Genomic DNA, 15884 nt, shown 5'->3' with positions numbered 1-15884 from the left:
CATGTCATTGTCCTCAGATCCTAGTCCTTCTCCAGTCACTCAAACAAACAAAGTGATCCTATTGAACTTCTACCACCAACTCTGACACTCACATTTTGAGTTTGGCATGATAACCTGAGCCTACTAATAAATGTATTTTTGGATTATAAAAGCGTTTTCGAAGAGAAACAGTCCTTCTCCTCCATCCTTTTATTCTTTCATACTTTATGATTCAGGTTTGTCTTCCATTGCAGACTAATACATACATATATATGTTGGAAGTTTGAATGAAATTCAAGAACCTTTGTCCCACATTGGTAGAAAGTAGAAAGAGTGAAGTCCTTATAAGTATGAAAGTGCCACACTAAGTAAATGGAAGTAGGCCAAGTGGAAGCAATTTGGGCTTCAAAAACGATTTGGGCTTTGAATATTATATAAAAATATATAATATTTAATGGTTAAAAAGATGGGCCTTGGGGCACTTTCAGATTTAAAATTATTTTTTGGTTTCGAATTAATAATTTTTTTATTAATTCGGATTAGTTTTATTAATTGTTTTCTAACAGTTGTGACTCTTCTGATAAGGTTTCAGAAGTTTATTTAAATCAAACAATGCCTCATACGTTCAACATAGAAAAAGCATTCACAAGCATCTCATCTTGTCTGAGAGGAAAACAAACAACGTTCTCCAAATTCTAAGTCCGAGTGCTAGGACTTAGAATACAGATAGTTGAATCCTGGGAGGCAGTCACCTGTAGAACTTCAAGCACCGAGAAGGGGTGAAATTACTGTATTTAGGACATTGCATCAAACCTGCAAGCCTCTATCTCGAATTCAAGTCAGTTTCATTATTGTTTATATACTGTATTATGTATTACAGTTTATTATAAACTCTATTTATATAATTGTTTTAATTAGTAACTGATTGTTGTTTTTCCAACAATATATATATATATAAGAATTCTTTTACTTTCAAGAATTTTGTTCGGTGAGATTGATCCATAACAATATTTGGCAGAAATGTATGTCTTGTTTGTTTTCTAAGTAGAACGTACATCTTCTGTTACTAATACAAGAAAGCCTGAAGCTTACACTGCAGCATTTACTGCATGCGTGTTTTACCCATCGACCTTTCACAACCCCAAGCTTGTCATTTGAATTTGAAACCTCGACTCTGAGAAAAAATACATACCAATGTCCTATGAGGAACTCTTAGTTTTAACTTCTTTCCAACACCTTTTTTATGCTGTCTTCATATTTCCTCATCAGTCAGCAAGTCGCACTAAAGTTTCAGTAAAGATAGACATGATCACTGTACATGTGGGCGGTCATGTTCAAAGATTGAATCATTGCTTCTCCTTTCTTGTTGAAATTGAATACGGAGATTCCACCGTTGTTCACATCAATGGCACGAAATCTGAACCATCAACAGCATTGTCAGGATACCAACATTGCATTTTTCTTGATATTTAAACTGCATTGCCGACAACATACCTCTCAGAGCCTAGCCCTAAAGCTGTGCAGATCAGTGCCCTCAAAATTGATTTGTGAGTGATGACTAAAACATGTTCTCCCTGATACATCAGAAAGATATTTGTTTACACATCTTTTATATTATAAAAAATTAGCGTCAACAAACAAAATTTGTATCATGATAGCAAAGAAACGATGTCATGTCTCACAGGTGTTAACAAGATCTCCTTCCAAGCCTCTCTGGCTGTTCCCCATAGTTCTCTTACAGGATAGATTCCATTCACATAAAAATTAGCAGGGTCCTCTCTCCATGTTGCATACTCCTTCGGATATCTCTGCTTGGCATCCTCTGCCTCCAAATTCTGAACGTGATTTAGTATGATTCTAGAATGCGTGAATTCGGAACGAATTAAAACCAGGAAGTAAAACAAGAGCAGACTGACCATTTTTCATGCCTTCAAGGAAAAACAGATGAGCCTCCTTCAGCGAGTCGAGGAAAACGAGCGGCTCCTCTCTCCCTTGCCATATAATTTCAGCAGTGGACTGCATCAGAATTCGGAAACCCACAATTAAAATCTGCTTTGAAATTAAATGCAACAAGGTCCAAACATAATTCAGCAAAATGTTCAACTTCAAACCTTGGCCCGAGATATTGGACTCGAATAACACTGATCAAAATGCATATTTGCAATGGCTTTTCTGCACCTCTCTGCTTGCATCACTCCAGTTTTTGTCAGGACAGATTGGTTTGAGCTTCCCTGTACATACATCCAGGGTTAAGCTTCAAGAACAGCTAAATATTTTCTATATGAAAGGAAAAAAATAATTCAGCATGTTTGATATGCCTAATACAGATGCATAATCTAGAGCAGGAAAAAAAAACCAACTTAAATTCCTTTTATCATCGTTAATTAATTAATTAAGACTAAAGAAGAAGAAAGCAACTAACCTGAACTCTACTTTCTTCATTCCAAGAGCTAAGGCCATGCCGGACAAGAGTTACCTTCTTTGATGAAGCGATTGACTTATTATCTATAAGTGATGTTGTTGCTCTTGTGAAGTCAAATGCACCACCAGTCATAGCAGCATCATTCTCAGATTTTTCTTGGATAACGAAAGAAAAATGACAGAAAACTATGAACAACCCATCAATCTTTTCAAAATAAAGAATTTGAATTCTGAAGCCATCCAGAGGCACCTTTCTGTGGGAATTGAATAAGAAATTGAAGTAAATAAGAACAAAAAAAGGAGACAGAATTGGTGAACTTACCAAAGGTTTGGGGCACATCTGAGCTAGAACTTGAGCATCGAATTCCAAGTATAACAGAAGAAGAAAGATCAGTCTTGAGCTTGGGAGCTGTTCTATTTCTATAGTGAGATATGGAGATTGGAGATAAAGCAGAGCTGAAACTAAGAATTCCACAAACCATCTTCTTTGACAGCTTGCGGTTCCAGAGATGTTTGTGTGTCACTGTTCCTCAGTCCCACTTCTATTTGGTTGTGGGGATGGTTCCTATGGCATCCGGAGAAATTTAAGTTGTGGTCATTATGGTGCATCACAGATATCTTAAGGTTGATCCTGGCCGTTGGATGATATTAGAGTGTTATCTGATTGGATGGTCAGAGTTGATTGGACTGGTGCGGAGTAAATCTTTGTCTCTTTACTCTTTGGAGTAGATGGGAATCTGCTTTGAATTGGATTTTTAAACAACTGCTTGTAAATAATAACCACCAACATACGTCAAAAAGACACTAAAGACAATGGGACAAGTCAATGAGAGAAATATAAGAGGTGGCAGTTGGTTATAGTTTCCCTTGAACAATACTCAAAGAATAGGAAAATTATGAAAAAGACTTTTCCATTCATCCATACAGTCCTTCAGGTACTGAACACTGGAGCATATTACATTCAACTTCTTTTTTTTTAACACTGGGGAAAGATCAAATGAAAACAACAAAATTAAGGTTTTACAACAAACAGAGGATTGAGAACAGTGTAAAGAGTGTAGAGAATAAGCAGAAAATATAATGCGGCTGCAATGATGCCAGCAACAAGAGCTCGTGTTACATGATTGCAGAACTTGTGGACTTGTCCACAGATGGGCAGCCAGCCAGCATGAGTGTTCCCTTTCTTGCCCACTTGAGCTATTGCCAAGGCTGCTGACATGCTTGAAGTAAGTAACAAAGCCACAACCTGTGCAAAATTGTTCAAATCAGAAAAAAGGACCTCAATTTCAGTTCATCATAGGAAAAAAAAAACATAGAAATATGAAAAGAAAAATGCTTTCTTTACCACATCTAGAATGATGACCATGCGCCAAAGCGAACCCTTCGAGGCAAGAAACAGAATCATAAGGTTGTATCCACTTACAATTGCTTCCACAATCACAAAGTACCTTTGCCATGAGCAAACACATTTAAAAATCATAAAATAAAATGATTAGAACATGATTATGAGGAAAAGGGTTGATTAGAAACTTAATTAAACTTACATGAAAGCAGGCGAATTGCTGTATTTGGCCTTGAATGTTAAGTTCAAGACATTGACAGAGTCATGGCTTGTGACCATAACTATGGTGGCAGACAGAGTTGCAGCCAAAGCTAGCAGCCTTAGCAGAAAGGTGAAGATCTTCCTAATCTTAGTCATGGAGATCAAATGAGGAAGGAAATAATCCGATGTTTCAGGCTTCAGCTAATAAAATTAGAAGGGTATATAGAGCAAGAGATGTTTAGGCTGTTAGAAGGACAGATAGAGGGTGGGGCACTTGTTTTCTTTGTATTTCTTTACAGCAGGAAGGGTTTGTTTACCAACAAATTTATGAAGATTTTGATCTTAATAACGAGCCAATTAAACATTTACACAGAGCAAAAGGGTGTTTCCAGATTTGACCACGTGGTTTAAGATTAAGACTCCCATTAATTAGTGGCTTCTAAGCAGTTTCTGTGCACTGCAGGCAGATTTTGGCAACTAATAATATAACTGGGCATGGGGGTAGTTGAAGGTCAATTTCCAGAGAGACAATACAATATAGCTAGCCATATTATACATCCATGGAAATTTTGTGTATACACAGACATACACATAGACAGATGCATGCGCGCCACATGATCATTCTTCTCATATTGTATGTTACATTTATGCATACTGATTGTATGATATATTGACTCGCAAACTATGGACATTATTTTGAATTTATGATGAATGAATTTTTATAAGGATGATTGTAGTGCATGTCATGCCATTTAGTTTCATTTTGAAGATAAGGAAACTCCAAAACAGATTCAATTAAGAGTCATGACATGTTTACATCCAAAAATCAAATGTATACATTGTGCTATAAAACACTATCGTAGCATATCAAAGCCTTATATTATTTATCAATTAAATTATAATTAAACTATAATAAAATGTATGAGTTGTACTAAAGAAATAATAATTAAACTTTAATGATCAATTAAAGTAATTAAATAAGTTACGATAATACTTAATTATAAATATTAAATGAAATAAACTAATTTGGTTTATAATTTTAAAAAAAGGTGGCCTTTCTGGTTATAAAAATAGTACAGCCGCTTGGCTTTACTTTTTTGACACATGACGCCTAGCCGGTAGGCCGGGTACCCTGGTTTTTTGAAAATCGTATAGCCGGACGCATATAAATGTTTCTCTTAATTTTCCAAAAAATCATATAGCCGTACGGCTTTACTGTTTCGACGAGTGGTAGTATAGCCGAACGGCTATACTCCTTTTTTGTGATTTTTAACAAACTCGTATATCCGTGCGGCTATACTAGTTCTTCCCAATTTCTAAAAAAAATCGTATAGCCGTCCGGCTTTACTGTTTCGACTCTTGGGGACCGGGTCCTTTTTATAGTATAGCCGAGCGGCTATACGCTTTTTTCCTGATTTTTTAAAAAGTATTTTTTCCTAATTTTTAAAAACATTGTATAGCCGTTTGGCTTTACCGTATTGACACGTGGCGAATAGGCAATGGGGGGTCCTTTTTATATATAAAAAATTGTATAGCTCTATTTTTGATAAAAATTAGGGAGTTTCACTAAAACACCCAAAATAGATGTTGAAATTATAAAAAAACCCAACACCCAAAACACTTTATAAACACACCCAAAACCCATCATTACACACACTCAAAACCCATTTATAAACACACCCAAAAAGTTGACTTTGGGGTTGATTTTGAGTGTGTTTCTATGTTTAAATAGTGCTTGAGTTTTTTTATAAATACATGTTTAGGATTTGGTTTATTTATAAATTTGTATAAAAATTAATAACCGGACAATGTTTGTCGGGCGAGGTTTTTAAAAAAAATTGAAAATATAAAAAGAAATCGTATAGCCGATCGGCTATACTTGGTTTTTTCAGCCAATTGGCTTTACTTGTTGGACAAGTGGCGCCTAGGCTATGGGTGAGCCCTTTTTATATATTTATAATAGTATAGCCGCGCGGCTTACTTGGTCCACAGGCGTAGGCACGGGTGGGTCCTTTTTATAGTATAGCTGTGCTGCTATACCATTTAAAATAAAAATAAAAACAGCAATTTTTGAAAATATAAAATTAGTTTCTTTACTTATGTTTTTTTGTCCAACTTCTTTAATTTAATATATGTAATTAAGTAATATTTTAGCCTTTTTAAATTACTTTAATTAATAATTATGTTTTAATAATTATTTTTTAGTGAATATTTAAATATTTTAAAGACAGTTAAAATTCTCCAAAGCCCAAGAGCCACACAACTATACTCTTTATATATGTAGTGAGATCCTTTTTTTCTCTAATTTTCGTTTATCAATAAGAGTTGTTCAGAGCATTATCCATTACTGTTAAGCCATTACTCGAGTCTCTATTATCCCTTTTTGATTTTTTATTTTTCTAGAGTTATTACTCGTATAAAGACTGTAGCACTTTCATGTTTAATATATGTACGTGCGTATTTTTCAATAATACGTCCGTGTTCTGCAAATGTCTTAAAGACTCGGTAAAGTTTATGGTTTTTAAAAAGCAAATGTACAATACTTGTATTATACAGGTATGTACATATTTTTCAAGTTTAATACACATATTTTTTACAAAAAATTTAATAAGACACACAAAATCCACGTATTATACACATAATTCTTACATATTATTAAATAAAAATAATATATATTAAAATGTAAACTATTTATATTAAAATATAATATAGTGGCCGAACTTTTAAGTTGTAATGTGCCCAAATTTTGCCGAATAAAACATGTACATATTTTATTCATATTTTTTCCTGTTCCATATTTTACTAATTATTAATGAATGTAAGCGGCTAAGATTATTTACTTGTTGTAACAAAAATGCAAGATGGTGATTTTCAAACTAGCAAATTAATATCAATAAATAGTATATCCACTGGGCTATAGTCGGTTTTAATATTTAAAAAAAAATCAAAAAATAGTACAGCCGTGCGGCTATACTCGGATTTTTAATTTTTTTTAAAAAGAATAGTATAGCCGCTTGGCTTTACGGTTTCGCCACTTAACACCTAGATGAAGAATCTTTTTATATAAAATTATCAATCTTTGAATGGATAATAATTAAAAATGAGTTTTGTGAAAATAATTTAAATCCTCAAGAAATGTTTATATAATTTATAAAACCTTAAGGAAGTTCGTGAAAAAATTGAAAATTTTAAAAGGTATTAGCGTAAGTAATTCTTTTTTTTTTTTTTTTTTTTAAGCATGTAAGATGAAATATCACTGCATTAATTAAGACTTGTTACATTATAGAAATAGTTTTATTGGCAGAAAAATAAAAATAGAATCCAAATTCTCACAATTTTGTTGTTATTGTTTTGGTTGCTCTTCTCTTTGGCTTGAACGTTGAACCGCCTCTACGTCCTGAAGACAGGAAGCAACGGCGGCAAAAGATAAAACGATCCATACCCGCAAGTGCTAATAAAACGACAGTTCTCTCTCTTTTGTCTATTTTCAAACCTCGCAACCTCACCACTTTCGAAGCTCATCTGAACCTGAACAGTGAAAAGCTCTGCTAGGGTTTTGCTCACTCGCAAACGCACCGTTCAGTCGGGCACAAAGAACCGAACCAGACCTAGGGTTTCGAATTCCGATCCGCAACCACATTCATGGACGAGGAGCCCGAGTACGACGACCAGCAGTACAACGACGACGACGAAGATGAAATCACGCAGGAGGACGCCTGGGCCGTCATCTCAGCCTACTTCGAAGAGAAGGGTTTGGTGCGCCAACAGCTCGACTCATTCGACGAGTTCATTCAGAACACAATGCAGGAAATTGTCGATGAGTCGGCCGATATCGAGATTCGCCCTGAGTCGCAGCATAACCCGGGCCACCAGCCTGATTTTGCCGAGGTAGATTGTTCTTTGTTCAATCCTATATGAGATTGAGCTTCGTGGTTTCCATGAATTTAGGGCTAACAATTAGCGTATGAAAACTAAAATTTATAAGTATATTGCGAGCTAGGTTTCCTTCTCACATTTGTGTATTTTTAGGAAATTAAAGTAGAGTTTGGAGCATATTTGGTGGTTATGTTCTTTGGCTCTTTAATGCTGTTGGGTTGGATTGCAGACTACATATAGGATTAAGTTCGGTCAGATTTATTTGAGTAAGCCCATGATGACCGAGTCTGATGGAGAAACTGCAACCTTATTTCCCAAAGCTGCAAGGTTGAGAAATCTAACGTACTCAGCACCCTTGTATGTGGATGTCTCAAAGAGCATTGTAAAGAAAGGACATGATGGTGAAGAAGTCACCGAAACTCAGGATTTCACCAAAGTATTCATTGGAAAGGTGTGTAATGTGAACAATTTAGTAATGATGTATGGATTCAACATTGTTAACAAATTCATTCAATTGCTGTATATTATCAGGTTCCTATAATGCTTCGGTCTAGTTATTGCACGTTGTACCAGAATTCCGAAAAAGATTTAACAGAGCTGGGAGAGTGTCCATATGATCAAGGTGGATATTTTATTATAAACGGGAGTGAAAAGGTTCTGATTGCCCAAGAGAAGATGAGCACCAATCATGTCTACGTGTTCAAAAAGAGGCAGCCTAACAAGTATGCCTACGTGGCGGAAGTTCGGTCTATGGCGGAGTCCCAAAACAGACCGCCCAGTACAATGTTTGTGCGGATGCTTGCTCGGACTAGTTCTAAAGGGGTAATGAATTTGATTGTGGCAATGTTGTTGTTTTGTTTATGTTGTATGTTTTATTTATATGGATTTTGTTTGCGGGCATTTATATTATTGCAGGGTTCTTCTGGACAATACATCCGTGCTACTCTTCCATACATTCGAGCTGAAATTCCTATTATTATTGTGTTCCGAGCTCTCGGGTTTGTTGCTGATAAAGACATATTAGAGCATATCTGTTATGACTTCTCTGATACTCAGATGATGGAGTTGCTTAGACCTTCTCTGGAAGAAGCATTTGTGATTCAAAATCAACAGGTGTCTCTCTCTGTCAATTTATTTTGCAGAGTTTACAGATGTCTCGATTCCCTTATAGTCAAATGGTATATTATTCTCTCCTGTTGCAGGTTGCACTCGACTATATTGGAAAAAGAGGTGCAACTGTTGGTGTTAGTAGAGAAAAGAGGATCAAGTATGTGTTATCTTTGTAAATTTGCAGGGTCTCATGACGTTTTGCATAACCTTCTGTAGTGCTCATGAGATTATTATCTTATGCATATGCACAGGTATGCAAAAGAGATCCTTCAAAAGGAAATGCTTCCACATGTTGGTGTCGGAGAATTTTGTGAGACAAAGAAAGCTTACTATTTTGGGTAGGTTTTACTGGTAGGACACGCATTACCATTAGGGTGGCTTCTGAATTGTGTACTGAATACATGCTGTTTCTTGTACCAGATATATCATTCACAGGCTTCTACTGTGTGCACTTGGTCGGAGGGCAGAAGATGATAGGGATCATTATGGCAACAAGAGGCTGGATCTTGCTGGTCCCTTACTGGGAGGCTTGTTTCGAATGGTTTGTTTTCTGGTGGAAATTGGGGGTTTTATGAAATTTGTTTTGTCATTATTTTGTTGACCATAGAATTGTATATGCAAGTGCAGTTATTCAGGAAGTTGACTAGGGATGTGAGAGGTTATGTGCAAAAGGTTCCTTACATGAACTCTGACTTATTTAAGTTGCTGTAATTATTATATTTGGGTTTATACTTACACAATCCATGCATGGTGCAGTGTGTCGATAATGGAAAGGAACTTAACCTGCAATTTGCCATCAAAGCTAAAACAATTACTAGTGGCCTCAAATATTCACTTGCTACTGGGAACTGGGGGCAAGCAAATGCAGCTGGTACAAGGGCTGGAGTGTCACAGGTACTTTTATCAATTTTCTTTTAATTTCTGCTGTTGAGTTTGGCAGTTATAATTCCATCATGCTTTGCTCAGGTTGTTTAAATGTGGGGTGGGTTTGTATTGGTCGATTTAAGCTTATCAATTGTATAAAATCATGTACCAAATTCATTAATTTGGAATTCAAATTTTTTTAACAGGTGTTAAATCGTTTGACATATGCGTCCACCTTGTCACACTTGAGAAGGCTAAATTCTCCCATAGGGCGTGAAGGTAAAACTACTTTCTGGCTTCTTCTGTATATTGTATAGTTAAGGTTCACCTGTAAGGCCTTTGGATTGCAAAGACAAGTATCATCTGTTCAATAAGGTGAAAAGCTTTTGGCGTCGTTTCTTGCCCCTGGAATCATCATGTTGCTACCTACATGTTGCTTGTCATTGTGAATTTCTCCTCCTTCCCTTTAATTGAGGTTTCTTTTATCAGGGAAATTGGCCAAACCACGGCAGTTGCATAACTCGCAGTGGGGGATGATGTGCCCAGCTGAAACACCTGAAGGACAAGTGAGTCTTGTGTGTTAAATATCTGAATGTGTAAGTTACTTTGAGAAACCCTTTCTTTCTGTACGTGGCACTCAAGTATTTGTCGGGCTGTTACACCAGGCATGTGGACTTGTAAAGAATCTTGCGTTGATGGTATACATCACAGTAGGATCAGCTGCTTATCCAATATTGGAATTTTTGGAAGAATGGGGTACAGAGAATTTTGAGGTTTGTACTACTAGTTCTAATGAATGTTGGCTTTCTATTTTCATTTGTTATTTTGACATTCTTCTTTAAATTGATTGTAGGAAATTTCCCCTGCCGTTATTCCCCAAGCCACGAAAATTTTTGTTAATGGCTGTTGGGTTGGTATACATCGTGATCCTGAAATGTTGGTGAAAACATTAAGAAAGCTAAGGCGACGGGTCAGTATCCATTTTATTTTATTTCTTTATTAAAATTTAATTTTGGGTAGATTTCACGCCAAAGGAACAAACTGCAATAGTTGAAACCTTGGATTTTATAAGTAGTCCGAGTCTTCTTAGATTACACCATTTCTGTATCTTTTTTTTTTTCTCTTCATATTATTGTGCTTTGTTCTTACCTGCCGAATCTTCCTAACACAATGCAATTTGGGTCCATATTCGTTCTGACTTGTGAAATCCCACGTGTTAATGTCACATTAAACGTTATAGATGCTGATTACTATGTACTTCTTCAGGTTGATGTCAATACTGAAGTTGGGGTTGTCAGAGATATCCGTCTTAAAGAATTGCGGATATATACTGATTATGGCCGTTGCAGTCGTCCGTTATTCATCGTGGATAAACAAAGGCTTCTCATAAAGAAGAAAGATATTCATGCATTACAGCAGAGGGTTAGCTAGCTGAAATCTTCAATTAATTTTTTTTGGACTTCCAGTGTTTACAGGAATCTACCCGTATGTTTTCAGGAAAACCCTGAAGATGGTGGCTGGCATGATCTTGTAGCAAAGGGATTTATAGAATATATTGATACGGAAGAAGAGGAGACTACAATGATTTCCATGACAATTAATGTGAGTAGTTCTCGTTGAAAAAGTTGCATCATGATTTTATTCTGGATTAAAAACAGACCTGTAGAACCCATAGGGCATTGATGATCTCAATTTCTAAAAACTTGTACCCAGGATCTTGTACAAGCAAGGCTCAATCCTGAAGAGGCATATTCTGACACTTACACTCATTGTGAAATTCATCCATCGCTTATTTTGGGTGTTTGTGCTTCAATTATACCATTTCCCGATCATAATCAGGTAAATTTGTCATGCAAGTGAATTTATGTGTTTGATATCTTATTCATTTGTTATTCCATCTACTTATTTGTTTGTTGTGATCAGTCTCCACGTAATACGTATCAATCTGCTATGGGCAAGCAAGCTATGGGAATTTATGTCACCAATTATCAGTTCCGAATGGTATGATTAGGTTCCCACTATTGTAATTATGTATTCTCTATTTTCTTTTCGTGAAAGTTACAGTTGATTATAAACTATGGTAAGTTACTTCTTGTTGCTTCACTCAGGATACACTGGCGTATGTTCTGTACTACCCTCAGAAGCCCCTTGTCACTACACGAGCCATGGAGCATCTTCATTTCAGGCAGCTTCCAGCTGGCATCGTAAATATTTAACCTTGTTTTACATGTTTCTCTTTTTTTCTTCATTTCAGGCAGCCACCAGTGGCATCACCAAATGTTCAATTTCCCCCCTGAACATTTTTTAAGTCAATTAAGGATATGAGCTAATTTTTTTCGCCAATGCCCCCCCTACCGCCTAAATCATTGACATTTAATCCAAATTTCAGTTAAAAAATAATTAAAAACATAAAAAAACTATAATATAAAACATAAAACACAAAACACAAAAAATAATTTAAAACTAAGATTTAACTCTTCTCACCCACGGCCACCCGCAGCCTGCCACCCTCTCCCATCCGCCATCATCCACGCATCACCTCTCTCTCTCACTATCTCACACACATACACACTCCCGACCAAAAAAAATTATCCCACCCCAAAAATCTACTCTACACACCCACTATATTTTCAATTTCTTTTTTTTTTTTTCTCTTCCAATCACCATGTACGTGCAAATCTGGGAGTCAGATTCAACCGCAATTTTTTTCCCAGCCCCTGCCTCCAGCATCAGTACATAACTGCATTTCAAGCCACCAGCCCCCTTGTCCCCTTCTCTAAATTAAAGCAGAAAACACAAAAAAGGGTCTGCATAATTTTTTTTATTTTTAAAAACCAGTAGCCCCCCTCCAACCAGCCACCTCCTCCAACACCAGCCACCTCCAACCCATTTAAAGTGGGAAATTACCAATTTGCCCGCATATTTAATGGTAAATTGGATGAAATGTTGATGACATTGGCGAAAAAAATTAGTTTGTATCCTTAACTGACTAAGAAAAAGTTCAGTGGGGAAATCGAAAATTTGGTGATAGTTCTGGGGGCAATTTGGCAGTTTAAGTTTTCTAATTTAGTCTGCTAATGATTCCTTTTCTTTGTTCCATTCTGCATCAGAATGCTATTGTTGCCATTTCTTGCTATTCTGGTTATAACCAGGAAGATTCTGTCATTATGAATCAATCCTCTATAGACCGTGGATTCTTCCGGTCAATATTTTTCCGCTCTTATAGGTCAGTTTATCTATAACTGGTATCCTGAGTACATGTAATTATATTTTTCTACAATGTATTAACTTCCTGTCACAGGGACGAGGAGAAAAAGATGGGGACCCTTGTCAAAGAGGATTTCGGGCGTCCAGACAGAGCAAATACGATGGTGAGAGTTTTATTTTTTAGTTTATGTGTCTGATGCTGCTGCCGGTGTAAGTGTTGGACGCCATACTAAGATTTGATTTTACAGGGCATGCGGCATGGTTCTTACGACAAGTTGGATGATGATGGTCTTGCACCTCCTGTAAGTATTGTAAATTTGTTTTTCAATGATTTTCTGTCCACCTATCCTGTGAAACAAATTTTATCTAATCAAGTTCTCATTGATATGATCTTAGGGAACTAGGGTTTCAGGTGAAGATGTTATCATAGGAAAGACCACTCCCATGGCTCAGGATGAGGCGCAAGGGCAAGCTGCTTCACGATACACACGGCGTGACCATAGCATAAGCTTACGCCACAGTGAAACAGGGATTGTGGATCAGGTTAGCTTTGTGTGAAATGACTTCTCTTCTTTTATTTATATATTTATGATACAGATTCTGTTGTGCTTTCTTACAAAGCTGAACCTGCTCTGTGCCATATAATAGGTTCTACTGACGACTAATGCTGATGGGTTGAGGTTTGTGAAAGTAAGGGTGAGATCTGTCCGGATACCACAGATTGGTGATAAATTTAGCAGTAGACATGGACAGAAGGGGACAGTGGGTATGACTTATACACAAGAAGACATGCCATGGACTGTGGAAGGGGTCACCCCCGATATTATTGTGAACCCACATGCTATTCCTTCTCGAATGACCATTGGTCAGCTTATTGAGTGTATCATGGGGAAGGTTGCAGCTCACATGGGGAAGGAAGGAGATGCAACTCCCTTTACAGATGTGACTGTGAGTTGCACTTTCTCTTGAAACATGCCTCTAAATTTCTTATAGAATTTCTTACTTGTACCTGTCATAACAAATTGCAGCCAATTCTTTGTTGTGGGATTTTGGAGATTCTCATCTATTACGATTTTTTTGTTAGGTGGACAATATTAGCAGAGCTCTTCACAGCTGTGGGTATCAAATGCGTGGGTTTGAGACCATGTATAACGGCCACACAGGCAGGCGGCTTAGTGCTATGATATTCCTTGGCCCCACATATTACCAGAGGCTGAAGCATATGGTTGATGACAAGATCCATTCCCGTGGGCGGGGTCCAGTACAGATCCTCACAAGGCAGCCTGCTGAGGGACGATCTCGTGATGGTGGTTTGCGATTTGGAGAAATGGAGCGAGATTGCATGATTGCCCATGGCGCTGCTCACTTTCTGAAAGAGAGATTGTTCGACCAAAGTGATGCATATAGGGTTCATGTCTGTGAGCGTTGTGGGTTAATAGCTATTGCAAATCTCAAGAAGAATTCATTTGAGTGCAGAGGTTGCAAGAATAAAACTGACATTGTTCAGGTGAATATTTCTACTTCACTGGTGTATTCCAGACTCTCTCTCTCTCTCTCTCTCTCTCTCTCTCTCTCTCTCTCGTGTGGAGAGGTTAATGCTAACCCACTTTTACATTATGTATATGTAGGTATACATTCCCTATGCTTGCAAGCTGCTCTTCCAAGAGCTTATGTCCATGGCTATAGCACCAAGAATGCTCACAAAGGACATCAAGCCCGCCAAAGACCAAAAGAAGAAAGGAGCCTGATATATATATATATATATATATATATATGCATATGATTGATGGCAAAAAAAACTCCATTTTCTGAAGTTTTGGTACGCTGCAGCTAAGTCAGAACAACTCCGTTTAAAAAAAGCATGAAGTTGAGGATTGGAGTCTGTAAATCGTGCCACAATAAAAACATGCTGGAGGCTACTCCAAGGGTGGGAGACCGAATCAGAAGATTGGTCAGTTCCTATTAATTTCGATTGAGTATATGGCTCAAAGTCTTGCATCGGTTCAGCTGTAGTATTTCCGTGAGGTAGTTTTGTTTTCTTCTCATTTCACGTGAAGAGGAGAGGGATTTGTAATAACTTAACTGTAATTGATTGTATTTTAGCTATTACACTATCAAATATAGATAAATCTATACGCAACATTTTAGTTGTAATGTGCTTTCCTAAGTTGTTGTCAAAGCGGAATTCTGTTATCTGTTTCGGTGGTTAGTAAAACAAAAGTGTAATGATCTTATGAATTGTCAGATTCAGATCTATATTGTAAAAGTTCCTCCAATAATATTTTCATGTGGATGGAGATTTAACAAATAGGTTAAATTTTGTACAAACTAAAAAAATATTGAATGTGTTTGAAATAACTAGTTGTAGTATATTTGAAATAATCATTTGTTTCTTCCTTTTCTGGCCTAAATCAATCTTTGCATATATGAATTCTGATTATTTGAACAACCAATTTTAACTTAAAACTTCATCTAATAAATTCTTGGATTTAGTGAAGGGCCCACTCATGTAGTTGTTTAGAGTATGTATTCCCTCAGGCAAGGTTCTGGGTTCAAGTCATAGTAAATCCTTGAATTTAGCAAAGGACCTACTAGCAAAGCCGGTCCATTGATTTTAGAGGCCTTGTGCAAATATGGATGTCGAGGTCCTGTATATACAAGTAGGAAAAAAAAAAATCCATATAGAAACAAAAAATTTTGACACGAGAAGAACACATTCGGAAAGAGCTTTCCAAAAACAAAAATCTTTAGTCACTCTTCCAAATCACAGAGCTGATAAATTGATTTCCCAATTTCAATGCTTGGTGAATTCTCATGTGAATAAGGGAGGAAGAAAAGAAATGTGATTTTTGGGAAAGGGCTAAAGCTTGAGTTTTTACAATCC

The 15884-nt window shown here is 36.7% G+C and overlaps 3 protein-coding genes across 3 annotated transcripts; 1 reads left to right on the top strand and 2 right to left on the bottom strand.

The window, feature by feature from the left end:
• Positions 1–940: 940 nt before the first annotated feature.
• LOC103324837 (putative 2-carboxy-D-arabinitol-1-phosphatase) lies at positions 941–2970 on the bottom strand. The gene is made up of 7 exons (XM_016792872.2): positions 2723–2970; positions 2402–2556; positions 2091–2210; positions 1896–1995; positions 1662–1801; positions 1474–1553; positions 941–1396 (listed from the first exon to the last, which is right to left on the bottom strand). The coding sequence occupies exons 1-7, from the start codon at positions 2880–2882 to the stop codon at positions 1270–1272; spliced, it is 882 nt and encodes a 293-aa protein (XP_016648358.2). The 5' UTR covers positions 2883–2970; the 3' UTR covers positions 941–1269.
• A 297-nt stretch (positions 2971–3267) lies between these two features.
• LOC103324764 (CASP-like protein 1C3) lies at positions 3268–4465 on the bottom strand. Its single transcript, XM_008226871.2, has 3 exons — positions 3945–4465; positions 3746–3848; positions 3268–3646 (listed from the first exon to the last, which is right to left on the bottom strand). Exons 1-3 carry the CDS (start codon positions 4097–4099, stop codon positions 3413–3415), a joined length of 492 nt encoding a protein of 163 aa, XP_008225093.2. The 5' UTR covers positions 4100–4465; the 3' UTR covers positions 3268–3412.
• Positions 4466–7258: 2793 nt separating this feature from the next.
• NRPB2 (DNA-directed RNA polymerase family protein) lies at positions 7259–15154 on the top strand. Its single transcript, XM_008226870.2, has 25 exons — positions 7259–7831; positions 8049–8270; positions 8351–8641; positions 8735–8932; positions 9022–9086; positions 9181–9267; positions 9350–9470; positions 9557–9601; positions 9686–9823; positions 10000–10072; positions 10283–10359; positions 10459–10566; positions 10647–10763; positions 11060–11215; positions 11291–11395; positions 11507–11632; positions 11717–11794; positions 11902–11997; positions 12904–13019; positions 13095–13164; positions 13249–13302; positions 13397–13543; positions 13649–13948; positions 14085–14507; positions 14629–15154. The coding sequence occupies exons 1-25, from the start codon at positions 7586–7588 to the stop codon at positions 14746–14748; spliced, it is 3579 nt and encodes a 1192-aa protein (XP_008225092.2). The 5' UTR covers positions 7259–7585; the 3' UTR covers positions 14749–15154.
• The last annotated feature ends 730 nt before the right edge of the window (positions 15155–15884 follow it).

Source organism: Prunus mume, linkage group LG3 (assembly GCF_029339155.1).
Source record: "Prunus mume cultivar Tortuosa linkage group LG3, ASM2933915v1, whole genome shotgun sequence".
NCBI classification, from domain to species: domain Eukaryota; kingdom Viridiplantae; phylum Streptophyta; class Magnoliopsida; order Rosales; family Rosaceae; genus Prunus; species Prunus mume.
Note: the sequence above shows the minus strand (reverse complement) of the source record. Positions and strands in the feature narration are given on the sequence as shown.